The 18830-nt window shown below is 37.9% G+C and overlaps 1 protein-coding gene across 2 annotated transcripts in view; it reads right to left on the minus strand.

Moving 5' to 3' along the window:
• The window catches only part of PTPN2 (protein tyrosine phosphatase non-receptor type 2), a 103486-nt gene that overhangs the window by 18685 nt on the left and 65971 nt on the right, over positions 1–18830 (minus strand). For both annotated transcript variants that reach the window (XM_075529885.1, XM_075529884.1), the window contains exons 5-7: positions 17907–18044; positions 9468–9677; positions 4676–4828 (exon numbers count right to left, since the gene is read on the minus strand). In XM_075529885.1, coding sequence (XP_075386000.1) covers positions 4676–4828; positions 9468–9677; positions 17907–18044 — 501 coding nt within the window. The remainder of the gene's footprint in view (positions 1–4675; positions 4829–9467; positions 9678–17906; positions 18045–18830) is intronic.

An 18830-nucleotide genomic window follows, 5' to 3' on the forward strand; every position in this document is an offset into this window, starting at 1 on the left:
TAATTGAGAAAACATATTATTTTTATATTAAGTCTTGAAAATCCAATCTGTGGTTAACATTTTAAAGACAGAGCAATTCAAACTAACCACATTTCAAATATTCAATGGCATATGTCATTACAGTACAGTTCTAGGAAGAGAAAAATAAAAATTTTCTGCAATGTATGAACAATGCAGAGTGGCACAGTGCATGAAACTTGGAAGATTAATTACTTCATTTATGTAAGTCAAGCAAACCAATACAAACAGTGTTTAAAGAACACATATAAGCCAAAATAGTTACAAATTTGAGAGTGGGTGAGTTAAGGGGACTTTCATTTTGTATATTATATACTTCCATGTTATTGGAAATTCTTTACAGCCAACATGAACTTGTAACTCTTTAATAATGAAAAATTCCCAAGACTGAAGAAATCACAAGAGAAATTACATTAGTGTTATGCAGTTTTTCTAACAATCAGCACTAGAAAGACCTTTCCAGTGTCCTACTTAGAACACAGGTCAAAAAGGCCTTAGTATCATTGACACTAAGGTTGAAAGAGTCTGGTGGGAAAACAGTACTACATAAATTCAGAGAGAGAAAAAATATCCCGAGCCAAATAATAAAATATTGCAGAGTATATGTACATCTAAAAACTATCATTATAACATAAGATCCTCAAGGTAAATATTCTAAAGCTACAGAGAAAGAAAACAAGCAAAAACCATCAATCTTTAAAATAGTAAATGCTCACTGAAATGAAATGAGAAATTTTACTAGTCTTAAATTATTTGAGCTAACCTTTTGCTACTCTCAAGCAAGTGTTGAATGGCAAAGAAACCCCAAGAAAATATAATTTTCTACAAAAGCTTGACTTGTAAAGTGGAAAGTGGGAGTAGAAAATATTTTGTGGGAGTTTCTTACTCAGCATTCTTACTAACAAATGGCACTGACCTATCTGGCAGTTTGTCTTAACTGTGGTACCTTGCACTTTGCTGCGATGCTGGAAATTTTGTCACTGGTTATTTCAAATACCAGCAGAGTCACCCAAAGTGAACAGGTTTCAGGAGAAATTGCAGACTAAGAACAGACTACGAAAAAGGAATAGGCTGTCTGTCCACTTCTGAGAAATTAGCCACTGACAACCTTATGAATAGCAGAGAAACACTGTCAAACAGAATGCTGGAAAATGAGCCCTTTAGGTTGGAAAGCACTCAAAATATGACTGAGAAAGAGCTTTCTTCTCAAAGTAGAGTCAATCATAGTGACAAAGATGGAGTAAAGCTTAGGCAACAGCTGCAAACTTCTATTAATAACTGTAGCCTGAAATATAAAAAACATGAACCTAGGAAAATTAGAAGTTGTCAAAAATGATGTGGAATGCACCATGATGCTCATTTTCCCGACATGATCGCTGAAGACAAATGTGTACATAAGCAAATGTGGGGAAGAAAACTGATGGTGCCCAGTGATCAAAACATATAGCATCTGGGATCTTAAAGGCTCAGAAAACAAAGCCCACATGGAAGAAACACACCAGCCTATGCGATCACAAGGTGTCAACGAGATCAGGTATTAGGCATCAAAAAACAGAAAGTCCTATCATGGAGAATGAGAGGTAGTGTGGAATGGGGACCCAAAGCCCATCTGTAGGCAACTGGACATCCTCTTACAGAAGGGTCGCAGGGAGGAGATGAGCCAATCAGGGTGCAGTGTAGCAATGATGAAACATAAAACTTTCCTCTACTTCCTTCCCCCCCACCCCACTATATGATCCCAATTCTACCTTACAAATCTGGCTAGACCAGAGGATGTACACTGGTACGGATAGGAACTGGAAACACAGGGAATCCAGAACAGATGAACCCTTCAGGACCAGCGGTGAGAGTGGAGATATAAGGAGGGTGGAGGGAAGGAGGGGTAGAAGGGGGAACCGATTACAAGGATCTACATATAACCTCCTCCCTGGGGGATGGACAACAGAAAAGTGGGTGAAGGGAACTATTGAGCAGCGTTAAGATACAACAAAATAATAATTTATAAATTATCAAGGGTTCATGAGGCAGGGGAGTGGGGAGGGAGGGAGAGGAGGAAAATGAGGAGCTGATACCAAGGGCTCAAGTAGAAAGCAAATGTTTTGAGAATGATGAGGGCAAGAAATGTGATTGAAACAATGGATGTATGTTATGTATGGACTGTGCTGAGAGTTGTACAAGCCCTCAATGATTTTTTTTAAGTGAAGTGCAATGCATAAAGATCAATACTATAGGCATTAGTGAGCTGAAATAGACTGATAATGGGCATTTTGAATCAGACAATCATATGGCTTACTATGCTGGTCACATTCATCCTCAATATGGACATTTCAAAATCTACTTTGAAGTACCCTGCTGTCCTGTGATAAAATAATCTCTACATGCATACCAGAAAATATAACTAATATTCAAATATCATGCACCAACTACGAAAGCTAGAGATAAAGAAACAAGAATTCAACCAACTTCTTTGGTCTAAAACAGATAAAAAATGCAATTAAGATGCATTGATAATTGAATGGAATTTGAAAGCTGGAAGAGGAAAGAACCAAAACAAAGCCAAATTCATTTCAAAAGAGTTGATTTGAACTCATATTGATTTTATAGGCAAGTGGATAACTGCCCCTATGCATTTCCAAGACTTTAACGTTTTACAGGAGTATAAAGTAGCATTCATCTTTTTCCCAAGTAGCAGGTGGTAGTTTTGAACTGTTCACCTCGTGGTTAGCAGCAGCGCAGTGCACAACCACTACGCCACTAGTGCTCCTAAGAGGGGAAACAACGGTAGCTGGAAAATATGGCCTCGGTGAAAAAAAACGAAACTGGAGATTACTTGATAGGATTTTGCTTCATTGCCAATGGCTTTATTCAACAACGCAAAAGGTGGAACATAGAGAAAAGAAATTGACTATAATTGTGGAAAGAGATGAAGCAGCAGCTCAAGATCAGCAGCTAACGTGAGGTCATGGGCCATCTGTGGAAGAGACCATGCAAGTTCAGGTTTTAGGTGAAAATTAAAACAAGTCCACGAGAGCCAAAATGACCAGAGTATTGGAAACATCTCATGAATAGATTTGATCCATTGAACACTAATAGCAGCTGTGGGATGACATTGAGGTCATCATACATGAAGAAAGCAAAAGGTTATTAAAAAGAGAGGAATGTATGGATTGTTTTAAGAGCTGAAAGAGGTCCAAAAAAATTATATTTAAAAGAGAGAGACAGAGAGAGGAAAGATGGGGACAGAGCACTGGAATGGATTGTGACGAATTAACCATGGAAGGTGGGTCTTCTAAAACTGATGCAGGGATGACTGGACAATTCTCCTTGATATGACTGGATGATTGAACTACTGAAGTATAAGACATATAATTTGCTTGCCAATAAAAGTGTTGGGAAAAATAAAGAGAGGAAATATAGAACAAAATGAATGTCAGAAGAGACTGACACTTGCTCTTGAACAGAGTAGCTAAGGCAAATGTCAGAAATGAAGTAAAAGAGTTGATCAGAAAACCCAACAGGCTGGACTATATGAAAAACAAAGTGGCATCAGGATCAGAGGAAGGCTTACGAACAAGCTTCGATATGTATATGACACACTCTGCTTGCTAAAAGTGAGAAGAAGTTGAAACACTTGCTGATGAAGATGAAATATTGCAGCCTTGAGCATAGATTACAATTCAATATAAAAGGGGGAGGGGAGAATCCTCACAACTGGACCAGTAGGTAACAACATGATAAACGGAGAAAAGATTGACGCTGTCAAGGATTTCGTCTTGTTTGGACCTACAACCAGTGTTCATGAAAGCAACAGTCAAGAAATCAAACGATGCGTTGAAATGGGTAAGTCTGCTTCACAATGTCTCTTTAAAGTGTTGAAAAGAAAGGCTAGCAGAGGACTAAAGTGCACTGACTAAGGCATCTTCAATTGCCTCAGACGCATGTGAAAAGTTCTTATTAGGTGCCATCGAGATGGTTCAGACTTACAGAAGCCCTATACTCTACACAACACTTAGATCCGCCATGACACAAGATTTGTGATAAATGGCTTATTCATAATATTCTAATTGACTATTAATCATATAAATTACTGAGGTAATAAACAATATTCATATCTTTAAAAACATAAAGAGATTCCTAAAGGGGAGTGGGGTTGGGTAACAATATCTATTCTTATTTCTATTTCACATTTTATTAGTACATAGTACATAATAGATTTCTCATAATCAGTTCTTATACCTAGCTTCTCCAAATATTGAATACAAATATTTTCATGAAATAAAACTACCAAACAAAACATTTAACTGAAACTTTATTGACTGGTATAGTACTCAAGTTGTTCTGTGTTATAAAGTACATATAAATTATACTGTCTATAATCCCAAATCAAGCTTTTAATGGAACAAAAGTACCCCAAATTTCTACTTCATTTTAAGAATTACATATGTAAATCCTCACATTAATAATTTAATAAGAGTCTGAAGTATATATTAAGAAGTGATCCAAAATATTACATTTTAAGATAACTGGCTAGATTGGTCACATTAATGTAAATATATTTCTGAAAGGAAAGGATAAGAGAAATGCTTGGCTGAAGTATAGACATGATGCCAACTACATTTAACTGTAACACACAGGTACATTTTTCTAAAAGGTTTACCTGTATATTTGAGTCTCCCTTTATAAACTTTGCTCCTTCTATTATAGCCATGTATGAGAATCTGAGTTGATCTGGTGTCTGAATAAGTCCCATTCGATATTTTCTCATATTCAGTAGCATTTGTTTAATATTAATATCATTTCCTTTTTCCATCTGCAAGAAAAATGAACATAATGAAAACCTTGTTGCAGAAGTTCATTAAACAGAATTGCTAAGATTTCTGTTAGTCATTGTGCTTTTCATGAAAAACACTGCAGCAGGAATGGTGCACAACCATCCATAGAGTAGGGTTTCCTAAAGTGGGTCTTACCAGCCCGCTGGAACCATCCACAGGGACTGCGAGAAAAGCATACACCACGCTCGCTGCCTACGAGTCGATTCCAATTCACAGCGACCTCTATCTACAGTAGAGCCCTACACTTTAGCCTGGATTAGAGGCTACAGCACAAAAGGTTTTAATTGCTAGGGGATACTGAGTAACTCCCCCCCAAAAAAAATGGGGATGGTGGGCCAAATATGGCTGAAAACTTTGGACAATAGAGGGTTTTTGATTCTTTGGCTGACTCACAACTGATGCCAAATCAATTCATTAACTTGTTCATTTGGACAGTAACTGATCAAACAAAACAAATCAAATCAGTGCTGGCCAAGTCTGCTACAACTAGTTTTCTTTTTCTCTAAAACAAAACCTTAACAGGAGCAAACTCTCATGACCACCGCCCTTACCCCTTTGTCCTACCTACACTACAGACATGGTGTCTGGGTATCTTGCAACTACATAAAGATGCCAAAGAATAAAGAGCAAGGCTAGCTCCTTCAAGAAACTACTGAGCTACTATAGCAGCTAAGGACTATAGACCTGGTGTGACATCAAACAAATAACTTCCCTATCTGCTAAGAAAAAAATAGTAGGTGTTAAGGGTAGGGTCTTTGCTATTTGACTCAATCCATTCCTAGCAAGCATAAACATGTAGTCCAGCTTCGATATCTACGATTAATAGACACTAGAATTTTTAAATGTTAAAAGTTCACTTCAATGTAGTAATCCAATTTTTGAATGATAAACAGCGTAACAACCAGAACGGTCAAGTAATATAGTAGCTGTGACAAGATTCGGTTGCTAATGCCTACCTTTCTTCAGAGAAATGAAACATGTAAAATGCTCTACACCAAGAAAATCACGCAACTGATCAATACCCAAACTCAAAACTCACGCCCACTGGGCCGATTCTAAAACATAGTGATCCTACTGAACACAGAACTGTTCCTGTGGGTTTCCAAGACTGTAAACCTTTACAGGAGCAGAAAGCCTCCTTAAAATGTGTGTGTTACTTTGAGGAAAGAGTTGCTGGGGTGGGGCTCAGGACTCTAATCTCAAGGAACAGCAAAGCATGATACAGGCCACCGTGAAAAATGTCTTACATGCTACTTTAAGAAGTAGCTGCGATCTTAAAAGCATGTCATAGGCCATCTAAGTGCAGCTGATGTTTTTCTGAATAGAGTAAATCAAAAGGAACAATTAGTGCACAAGACTAATGTGTCATTTAAACCTCCATCTCCATGGCCTGGAGGCCAGTAGAACTAGATGGTGCTTACCTGGCTATCACTACCAACAAAACTCAAAATCTTAAAAAGATTAGACCTACAGGTTGGATAAAGACTTGTGCAGTACTTAAGAGACCATGGCTGTTAGGCACTCTCCAGATAGGGAACTTAATTCACACTTGTGGCTCAATTTTCTGTCCAGCAACTGATAGCTTTATAATGGGAACAGTATCATTAGGAAGGTCCAGAGGAGCCCTGGCAGGGTAGTAGGTTACACAATGGACTGGAAATCACAGTTTGAAACCACCAGCCATCCATGAGAGAAAAAAGGAAGTTTTCTACTCCCATAAAGATTTACTGTCGTGGAAATCACAAGGACAGTTCTGCTCTGAGATGGAACTGACTCAATGACAGTGAGATGGAGAGGGAAAGGGCAGCAGTTACCCAAGGACAAGTTCACGCAGCAGAAAAGGACTGTGAAATGAGAAATGGAAACTAACAGAGGAAGTACGGATTGCAATAAATGTTAGACGTGTGTGAATCACGGAACTGGAAAAGTGTTGAATTGTAAACCATGCAAGTCACAATAAAATGTTAAAACAAACAAACCCTTAGGAGCAGTTTTACTCATGTCACATGGGGTATGAATCAGAATCAACTCGACAGCAACCCAACAATAATCAGGGGTGACACAAACTGTGAGCAACCCAGTTGGTGCAATCCAGAGGCTCTGTGGAAGACAGTCCTGTGATGTGCTTCTATAAGAACACAGACATAGATGGGTTTGCCATAATTTCACCTGAGGGCAATTGTGTCCAGGTTGTTGGTTATACAGAAGAACAAGCATGAAGCACTTTCCCAGGCCAAAAGGAAGCAGTGCCGCGTGTTTGCTCCCTGAATTTGCTGATGACCCTGTTGCCATAGCTGTGGATTCGACTTCTTTACGACGGGGTAGAAATGCTACATAGGATCTCTAGACTTTTTTTTTTTAAACAATTTATTGGGGCTCATACAATTCTTATCACAGTTCATACATATACATACATCAATTGTATAAAGCACATCCATACATCCCCTGCCCCAGTCATTCTCAAGGCATTTGGATCAGTTCCCCCTTTCCAACCCACTCACCCTCCACTCTCCCAGCATCGTCCCTCACACCCTTGGTCCTGAAGGTATCATCCACCCTGGATTCCCTGTACCTCCAGCCCTCATATGTACCAATGTACAGCCTCTGTCCTATCCAGCCCTGCAAGGTAGAATTCGGATCATGGTAGTTGGGGGGAGGAAGCATCCAGGATCTGGGGGAAAGCTGTGTTCTTCATCGGTACTACCTCACACCCTAATTAACCCATCTCCTCTCAAACCCCTCTATGAGGGGATCTCCATTGGCCGACACTTGGGCCTTGGGTCTCCACTCTGCACTTCCCCCTTCATTTAATATGGTATATATATATACATATAAACACATACATATATACATATACACATACATACACACACTTATATCTTTTTTTTGCATGATGCCTTATACCTGGTCCCTTGGCACCTCGTGATCGCACTGGCCGGTGTGCTTCTTTCATGCGGGCTTTTTTGCTTCTGAGCTAGATGGCCGCTTGTTCACCTTCAAGCCTTTAAGACCCCAGACACTATCTCTTTTGATAGCCGGGCACCATCAGCTTTCTTCACCACATTTGCTTATGCACCCATTTGTCTTCAGCGAGGATCTCTAGACTTTTAAGGGAGTAGATCAGCAGGACTTTCCTCTCACAGAATGTTGGTGAGCTCAGCAGAGAGACTGCTGACCTTTCAGTTAGCCAGATAAGTCCTTAACCATTCTGCCCCAGAGCTTTCAGGGTCATGGTCTTTACACAGAAGACCTCTCCTGCTCATAAAACAGTGAGAATGCACATTTTAGCGCTCAAGTGTCCGATGGTTTGAAATCTCCTTATGGATGTATTTTTCGAAAACTTTCTCAAACGTTTTTCTTCTAAATCTATCTTTAAAAAAAACAACAGCACTAAAGAAGTTATTAGGGGTGGGATAGGGGCACCAATCTTCCCTTTCTCAGTAATGATTAATATCTTATGATTCTGGCATTCCAATGTATGTTTCTCTAAGTTTTTTAGTAATACATGCTTTACAGAGGAACTGCAAGGCCAGCAGTTTAAAACCACTAACTTCTGAAGAGAGAAATGAGACTTCCTACTTCCATAGAGATTTATAGTTGAAGAAAAACCCACAGGGGAGCTCTACATTAATCTAGAGGGTCGTCTGGAGTCAGAATTGGCTTGATGGAGGGGATTTTTTAAAAATCTGCTTTACGTGTACTTGTGATTCAAATAGGTAAAGGCCAAAAGAAAAAGCAAAAAAGGAATGCTCCAAGAGTGCAATGATATATGGCTAAGTTTCACAAGAACAAGGAGCTCTTGTGGTGTAGACAGAGACCAACAGATGAAGGCAAGGGAGCATAAGGCTGTAAAGCCTGGGTTTAGGAAACCAGTCTATAAAAGCCCAGATTATTGATAATCTTAAAACAAAAACAGGGACATAAATAATACTACAGAGAATATTGAAGGGCTAGATGATATGGAAATTGAAGCAGAAGGAATCATAGATAACTTCAATGTAATAATAAAAGGGGAAAAACAAGAAAAAAGTTGGCAGATGAATTAAGGTCAATAGATACCACTTGGTTTCCATGGAAAACTGGGCTTCTTTAAAAAGAAGTATTACTGCTGTCGCTGTGAATGGGCTGGTAAATAAACAACACACTGAAAGGAGGCATAGATATGAATCTGAGGGTAATAATAATACCTACATCTACTGAGTGCTACCACATCCTAGGACATGTTCTAAAACATTAACTCATTACTTCTTAAAACAACTCTATCTCTAGTTTATAAATAAGGAAACCAAGGCAAGTACTTTTCTGAAGAGAAAGGGATTGAGCACTACATATCAAGTTACGTGTTTAAAAAAATCGTCTTGGAAAGAGCTGGAATTATCTTGGACACATCTCCACAGTCACCAGAAAAAGCGCTCCCACCACGATCATGTTGACTCTGACTCATAGTAACCCTACACAGCATTTGCATGAGAGTTGAAAGGGTGGAAATAAAAGTATTATTATTTTCCAAAAGAAAACACAAGTTTAGTTTGAAATACTGACATCAGAACTTACTTCTGCCAGGAGAAATAAATAAATAATCGATGAGATGAAAATGAATTCACAATTTGTACTTACCAAAATAAGACAGGTGTCTACTAAGGAAAATGTGCCAGACCGCCCAATACCAGCACTGCAGTGAACCACCACAGGTCCATGCTCAGGTCTCAAGGAGCCAGATTCTCTCACTTTAAATAAGAAATTGAGAAATGAAGCTGGTGATTCAGGGACTCCAAAATCTGGCCAGGTGGTATAATGAAAGTGAGAGATTGTTCTGGTTTCACCACTCTACAAAGTGAAAATCAAGGGAGAGGGGAGTGTTAGTATTTGGGGTTAGTTTTTTTTCCTTTTAAAAATCTATTTCAGAAGATTGTGTATTTGGCAGAATGCTTTTAATCCATAAATTTCTGTTACATGAATTTTTTTCATTTGGTTTTCAATAATCACTTGTATAAGATGGGGAAGCTTTTCATTAGGGGAACATAGAATATATTATCCTATAGGAGGCTCTCAGTTTTTAGATATTAATTTAAACCACACAATTACCCTATTAAAACCCATCTTCCGGGTGACAAAACTGAGGGCAGAATCTGATGGCTGGAAAATGCCAGAGCTAGGATGTGAAGCAGCAGCAGTCATGTGAACAATTCAGACTCTCAACCACAGAGCTGTACCAGATACACTTTATCAATATTTTCTTTAAGTCACATGAGTGAATTCCTTTTTTTTCTAGTTTTCAAAATACCCTAATAAATAACATTTTATATCCTTTGATATTTTTAGAGAATTTGAGTCTTTTAAAAAATATAATATCCCCGTCATATAATTTATCTTTTAGAGTCTATTGCATAGGCACAGAAGGAGCCCTGGTGGCACAGTGGGTTGTGTTGGGCTGCTAATCACCAGGTCCAAAGTTCAAAACAACCAGCTGTTCCACAGGAGAAAGATGTAGCATTTTTACTCTTTTAACAATTAGTCTTAGAAAGCCATTGTGATAGTTCTACCCTGTCCTATAGGGTGGCTATGGGAGTCAGAATGGATGAGATGGGGAGTATAAAGTTATATAGGAACAGACGTGGACCTTAAGAATTAGTGAGAAGAAATCATCTTTATAGTTTTAATTGAAATAGCCATTCTAAATCCTGCTTTCTTGCATGATAGCAATTCCCAATCCTAATTGTGTTTCTATACTCTTGTGAATGGACTCAAATGGTTTACCATTATATACTAAATGTCTCCTGATGCCTGGCCGGCCTTCACCCCTACTTTCTAGGTATTTCTGACTGTCTCGTGAAAATGTTCCTTAGCTTTTGCCAATTACTGCTGCCCTTACATATACTTATACCTGTCATTTCTCTAAATGTGGCAGTAATGCTTCGACATGTTTGCACAATTTTTCAGGACTGTCGGTATTTTAAAAACTGCGTATCTTGACAGTTAATAGTTCAATTAATATATAGTATTTCATTCTCAATAAAAAATTACAAAATTTTTAAAAATTTATAAAATTAGATGTTATTTTTCATTTTTAAAAATAAATGTTATTTTTAATAAAATCTAAGTCTGCTGATTCCCAGATTCTTTACATAATAACAGTGCTCAAACCCATTTTTCTATATATATCTTTTATAATTCCCAACACAGTGTGATCTAAGAGTTCTCAACACCGTTCCTAAGGGTACTAGAAGATTTCCCAGCTAGTAACTTAAAAGACCGTTATAATTTTTATATTTTAAAACATTTCCTTTGAATTCAAATTAAGTATATGCTAATCGGGGGGTGGAGGGTGGAGGAATAGGTTAAAAAGGCTATAGACTTGTGCATTTGAGACATTCTGAAAAACACAAAAATTATGAAAATAAAAAACAGATAAGTATTTGCTGGAAGCAGGTGGGATGTAGAGCTGACTATCCATCAGCAGGAAGAAGAAATTGGGTGTGGGCGTGGGGTGGTGGTGGAATTGTTCTGCTATCTGAAAGCTCACAAAATTGTATACCAAAATAATGAATCTTGCTGGGTGCAAAATGGTGAGTCCATTTACTGTATTTTAAAAAGGAACTTTTAAAAAATCCAAATTAATAAAGTAAAACTACAATTTTCTTTTACAAAGCACTAAGCAGATAACAACTTAATACCTCTATAAGAATAACCGAAAAAGTTGATCCTTGATTAGCCCAGTGGTACTGCTAGCACAAAATCACATTTTCCTTTAAACTAGACTTCAGATTTCAGTGAACGTTTTCTTTTTTCTGACTACCTCCTTCTGCATACAAGCACCCTTGCCCAGCACTGCAGGAGCACAGCAGATAGGGTACAAAACCTACAAGGTTGCAGAATTACTTACTGCATCACCTTCTGGCTCAAAGCCTATGGTAGTCCACAGTCCTGAGTGACTACTTTTTCTCTGTAGAATTTTGGCTCAAGAACAGCAGTCTCTTACTTTTTTTTTAAATTTAGGTTACACACTGTCTTGATATAGAAAGCCAGTTCCCAGAAATGCTTATGACTGTTTGCAAAATATAGTCTCCCACTAACAGATTTTAATTAATGTTTTTCTTGCACCATAGGATCAAGCTAAAGGACTTCCTGAGATTAATTTACTCCTACTGATGCAATAGTATTATAAACACAAAATCATATACCATATGTACTTGTGTATAAGCCAAGTTTATCAGTAATTTTTTATGCAGTTTTTGTGGGAAAATTAGGTGCCTCGGCTGATAAGTTGGTTGGCTTACATTCAAGTATATATGGTAATTCATAGCTACAAACACATGAAGTAATAAAATTCCTATGTTTATGACATGGGTATAGAAGACATGTTTATATGTGACTGTGTCTTTTCCCTGTTTTGAAGCTGAAAATCAACTAAACCAAGTAGGGAAAAGGATTACTGAAGGATATAGTGAAAGCCAAACAATTTACAACTTTGAGTGAACTTCTGTCTCACCTGCCTTAGTTCCTGAGCAGCCATTATTAGGCTGCCACACCCAATCATCCCTCCCACTGCTCCCCTACTGCACACATACAATTCAAGAGGCACCGCAGTGCCCCACCGCCCCACCGGCCCGCACAGATAAGTCTATCTGATTCTCTTTGAGATTCTAGTGCTTATATCACACTCTGCATGAAAATTTCAGTGCTTTCTTTCTTCTTTGAAGGCAAAGCCCCATTTACATGTTTTAAGGAAAATTAGAAATACAAAGTTTCTGAATATCGAATTTGTTATAGAAGATAGCCATACTGATTATTTGTCATTTAAGCAGGTAAAAAACTAAATAGTCCTTTGGCAATTTATGTATATGCTTTGTGTAAAGCCATTTCACTCAAATTAATAATTATGATAGGTAACTACATACAATAATAATTAAAATATACACAATTTTATACCTATAGATAAACTTTGAGGTACTAAGATGTTTCTAAAATAAAATGTTTTCATTAAGTCACAGTTGCAGCATTCATAAATGAGGCTAGTAACAGTACTTTTAACAGTTTTGTGAATAAAATGAATGTAAAATGTCTGACATTTTCCTGACACGTGGTAAATGCTAAGCAGACACTGGAAATTTCTCAAATAGACTCACTAATCAATTTTACTAGTTTCTAAAATTTTCTAGCCTCCATATTTTCAACTACTTCACTCTACAACTACAGGATCACTGAGTGTATTAATATTATCTCGTGACTATATTTCCAGTTAATATTCACTGTCACTGAATTCATCCTCTCTTCACTTTTTACAAGAATCCTTACTATAAACAACAAGAACTATTTAGTTACTGAAATACTTTTTCAAATTGAAAAGCACTCGTTAACCAGACCAATAGTCAAGGAGTGTCAAACAAAGAGATAAACACTTGATGCTTTGATTCTAGAGGGAGAAGCATATACAAAGGTGGCCCCCACACCGGGAATAGACCTATTTCATACATGTAGCACTTCTGCATGCGCTGTACCTGGATGAGATCAAAGCAGACAAGCTGACCAGTCAGAGCTTTCCACGTTGAAAACAGGCTCTCTCATAACTGATGAGAACCATGGAGGGGTTTTGAACAGAAGAGAAGTAACATACTAATTCTAGAATAACCACTCAGGTATGCTTAACCATGGGCTTGGGGAGTTTAAATGCAACAAATAAGAACTCTGCCCACAGGAAATTATAAAACTGTCCCCCTTCTCTTCCCACCAGTCGGCATTTAGTAAAATTTGACTCATAGCAATCCCTTGAGTTTTTAGAGTAGAACTTTATTATATGGAATTTTCATTGGAAATGATCTTTGGGAAGTACACTACCAGACCTTTCCTCTTACAGGCATTTTGGATGGGCTTTCGGTTTGTAGCCCAGTTTTGAACCATTTGTCCCACCCAGGGAAGTGCCCTGGTGGCATAGCTGAGCTGCTAACCAGCAGTTTGAACCCAGCAGCTGCTGCACCAGAGAAAGATGAAGCTGTTGACTCAAGATTTGAAATCTCAGAAACAACGGGGGGCAATTCCACTCTATCCCTATAGGGTTGCTATGAGTTGTCCAGGTAGTCCTCAAAAACCTTGAAGTAAAAAGTAAACATTACAATGACTGAGCAGATCAGTAAAATTATTACTGTACATATCTACAGGATGAGTACAGCTGTTAAGAATGAATGGGCCGGCCATCAAGTATTATGACAGATCTAAGAGGTACGCTAAAAGGTGGTACTGAAGATGTGCAGGTATTATATAGATCAGGGAGGAGGATGAGATCATAGGCGAATGAGACTGCTTAAACTATTCAAGTCACAGCTCTGTGTCATACTGAATAGGTATCTTCCCTCCTTTAAATCTACAGGAAAAAAAATAGAAGACAGCATTATAACAGTATTCCTGGAATTTAATAAGCACAAAGCTAGCTGATAGTATTTACAGAAAACAGTGAAGAGCAAAGAAAAACGGAAAATCTTTGAGATAAATTAAGTATGACCTAATATTTAAAAAGCTACTCAAAATGATCTTCATAGTTTTAGCCAAGGCCCACTTGGAAAGCAGATATGGAACCCTTGATTAATTCAGGGGCAAAGACTGAGTGAGACATTCAAAAGGGCCCCTGGTATGCAACTTTACTGTTTCATTACACTACCAAAAAGACAAACTCATGCCATCGAGCAGATGCCAACTCAAAGCAACCCCTTGTAAAGGGTAGAGCTGCCCTTATGAATTCCCGAGACTTAACTCTTTACAGAAGTAGAAAGCCCATTCTTTCTTCTGCAGAGCAGCTGGTGGTTTGGACTGCTGACCTTGAGAATCAAATTCCAATGCATAACCATTACACCACCAGGGTTCCTCCTTTATTAGACTAGAGTCTTCAAAAACAACAGGGCTGTGGCTCCCTTCTAACAGGCTCAATTTAGTTTTGTTTAGAAGCAAATTGGTTTCTGAAGCGCAGGTACACCTCAATAAAGAACTGCAGGCTGAGACTGGCCATCGCTTTCCTACTTCACAGCCTTTTCTCACTTCCTGGTCATTTGTTTGCCTTCAGTTTGTTGTCTCTTGCTCCTGTAGCCCTTCTCAATTTTGCAGTATTACAAAGCTTACAAAGCCAACAACTGTGGATCCCCTAGTAGGTCCATTTTATAGATGAGAACACCGAGACAGTGGTTAATGTGACAGTCAAGATTTAAACGTTAAGTGATCTGGTTCCAAATGGAATTCTACGGACTTGGTCAAATGCAAAGTCTCTCTCTCATAATGAAATGCTACTTTATTCTTCGAACTTTCAAGTTCTTACTAACAATTACAACATAGAAAGTAAATTGTTGCCCATTAATTACAGTGTACTCCAGACCTATGTCAATAAGAAATCAACAGTGATCATTTGATTCTATCACCTAGTAGCTAGGATCTAAAATGTACGTACTTAACAATTCATATTGTGGCCTCAATCAAGAGTATTTCTTTACAACAATTAGTATCTTTTTCAAAAGACATATATCTGCATGCAATTAAATGTTAGAAGACCTGGATTTTAGTTCTGGTCTGTTCCCGTCTGTGAAATAATGTAAAGATAAAGAAAACTGCACATCAAATAGGCTTTAGTATTTAACATTCTTATTTTATGAAATACAGGGTTAATAAGAATATGTACCCTATCCACAAAGAGGAAGAATGAAGAATCAAATTAAACCAATGTGAAAGTGTTTTTGCAACCTGTTAACAAAACACTAAAGCTATTTTTATTACTATTTGAGATCACACCAATTCTTAGGATTGTTTCAGAAAGAAGGCAACACATCTACAACCTTCTATATTTTAATGAACTTTAAAGCTGAACGAAGAAGAGATACATGAAATAAATAAGAGAAGAACTGTAAGAAGTTTTTGGAAATGCAGGACTATTTCTGAGAAAAGGCAAGGTACAATCCAAGATTAAATAGTTATTGATGTTTCTCAATGCTCATTTGCAAAGCAGTATGTGTAAAGTGATGTAAGGAACATCTGTAATTCAAAAGCCTTAATTCCTACCCTTGAGCCATCTCAGGTAAACCAGGAGATCATACTAGGCTGAGCCATGGGGGTGAAGGGAAGCTGGACAAAAAGAAAACTAGAACCTGGGTATCAGAGCCTTTGTGCTTATTGTACACAATGAAAACAGACAGCAATTCCAAAAGATCAACTATCTAAAAGGTACACACATATACAAGGGGGTACCCAAAAAAACTGGGGGGAACGTTCCGCTGGGTGGAGCTTTCGTAGTACACATTTTCCCCATTAGGCAAGTATCCAGCAACTCACTCTGAGTTAGTGGATCTAGTGGCATCGCCTGGTAAGGTTCTCTGGTCAGTGGATTTTTTCATAAATGCCATTTCCTCCATTTTTTGTGATAGCCAATTAAAGAGAACAGCAGACAGCTCTGTAATTTTGTTTCCTGCTCAGGAAAAATACCGCAAAAATACCTCAGAAACTTGTGATGTTTTAGACAGCTTACAAGGACATCACTGTGGGGAAAACTCAAGTGTACAATCCGTTTTTTCATTTTAAAAAGGTGAAATGTCAATTGATGACAAACCTTGTTCTGGGCATCATCAACTTTCCAAAGGGACGAAAATGTCGACTTGTCTCAGGCTGTTTATCAAGCTTTCTATGTAGAGGTTCTGAAAAGATTACGTAACAGTGTGCAACAAAAAGGCCTGATCTATGGCAGACAGGAGATTGTTTTTGCCACCACGACAATGCACCTGCTCACACAGCTATCTCAGTGTGCCAGTTTTGGGCAAAAAACAGCATGCCTCTCTTGCTCCACTCACCTCTTTCTGTGTGACTTCACTTTGTTTCTACAAATGAATAAGGGACACGAAAGGACAGCAATTTAATGGCATAGAAGAGGTGATTTAAAAAATGAGGGAGGTATTATCAGTCATCCAAATAGATGAGTTTGGGGGAAAAAAGTTTCCAAGAATGGAATCGCAAACTTCATAAATGTATTAAGTGTAATGGAGAGCACTTTGAAGGTGCTAAGGTTGTTTTGTTAAAAAATTTAAATACCTAGTTTTGGGGAAAACTTCAATTGTTGTATTTTAGGGGAGGTTCGGGGGCTTTACCCCCTCGTATGCCTTTTCTTTTCTACAACTTTCTTTTGAGGGGTGAGGGACTAACAATATGCAAACTATTTAATTCATTTAGTGGTGAATTTGAAAAACTACATCTCGCTTTACAGACTAGACACAATCCTGATGTCATTTTTGGTAAATCTTTCCTGTTGTTGCTAATAGCATGTCAGAATCATTTTCCTTTTGAATGTTTTAACTTATTCTAATAAAAATTCAAAGATATCAAAGATTGATAGGTGTGTGTGTGTGTGAGAAAGAGAGAGAGAGAGAGAGAGAGAGAGAGAGAGAGAGAGAGAGAGAGAGCACGAGAGAGAAATGAAGAGAAAATAAGCCTCAATAATCACATTGCTTCTCAATCAATAATGGCACGATTCTGAGTGATGAATCATTTGCATTCCCACCAGTCCAGTCTCACCTTTACTAGTTTGCAACCCTCAACAGTGTGAGTACTAGTAGCTCTGGTGTATTAGGAGTCTGTCTGGTTACCAGGTGTTTTGTATACATAACCTCATTTGTTGCCACAGCAGGACTATTGCTCCTCTGTGTTAGAGGATAGGATCAAGGAAATTGCAGAATGCAGGTCAAAAAAGAACACTTTTAGTAAGTAGTAAAGCTGGCTTTCAGTACATATTTGCTTGATCCTAAAGTCCTCTCTTTCTTTGAAGTTCCAATTCCTTTTACTATATTACTCTCAACTTTGGAATCCCTGGTTTCTACAGTGTCTTTTTTTTTTCTCCTACAATTTCTTGATAGACCTCAGAGAACTAGAATCCAGGGACACATATTTAAAAACAAATGGCTATGTCTAGACAGTTTAAATAGATATTTATCAATATGTATGTGCTTTATCAGACTTTCAAATCTGTTAACAAAGACAAGCTCTTAAAATCACTGTATGGAAAAAAAACCCAAACTTGTACGCATTAAAAAGTCTTACATTGATATCTTCTAATTGCAGTAGATGTACTGTATAGTATGATTTCACATCTTCTGTTAAGTGCTTCACACTGAATCCTGTTTCTTTAAACAGCACCTCTCGGTCATCTTTTGTTGGCCAGTACTGTGCACATTTAACCTAAATTTAAAAATATATGGGTTATTCCTTAGGGTTGAAAACATGAAGCTAATCATACAAAGTTGAAATATAAACAAAGCACATGCACTATATTTTTATTAAGTACACAAACCTAAGAAAAGTCACCACTGTACAGGCAGTTCCCAGCTTACAAATCTAAACTTACAGACAACTCATACTTGCTCTTAAATATCTATAAATTTGCCTCCACTGTGAAATGACTAAACCAAATCCTACTCACAACAAATTCTTCATTGCAAATTTTCCCTTGCTGGAGGTGCTACTGAAAACGAGTCAAGCCTTGTCTTGCAGTACACTTATTGCCATTGAGTCCATTCCCACACAGCAATCCTATCGGACAGAGAAGGTTTCTAAGAGGGTGTTACAGCAGCCTCACTGTCTATCTTAGACCCGCTAATGAGCTAGCGCTGCAAGTTCCAATTAGCAGTCAAACAATTACCTACCTTACGCACCACCTTGCACCAAACCAGAAATGAAAAATTCAAACCTACTGAGTTGATTCCAATTCATAGTTACCCTACAGGACAAAGTAAAACTGCTCCTTAGGATTTCTAAGACTGGAAAGCTTTAAGAGAACAGAACAGACAGCTTCACTTTTCTCCCAGAGTGGCTGGTGGATTTGAACTGCCAGACTGGTAGTGAATAGCCCAACACGCCATCAGAGCTCATCCTGTATTAAAATGAGACTAAGTAAGAACTGTATGCACCTGTTTCAACTTACCTAAAATTTGACTTAGTTCATAACCTGGGGACTGTCTGTAATCA

Source organism: Tenrec ecaudatus, chromosome 13, assembly GCF_050624435.1.
Source record: "Tenrec ecaudatus isolate mTenEca1 chromosome 13, mTenEca1.hap1, whole genome shotgun sequence".
Lineage (NCBI taxonomy): Eukaryota > Metazoa > Chordata > Mammalia > Afrosoricida > Tenrecidae > Tenrec > Tenrec ecaudatus.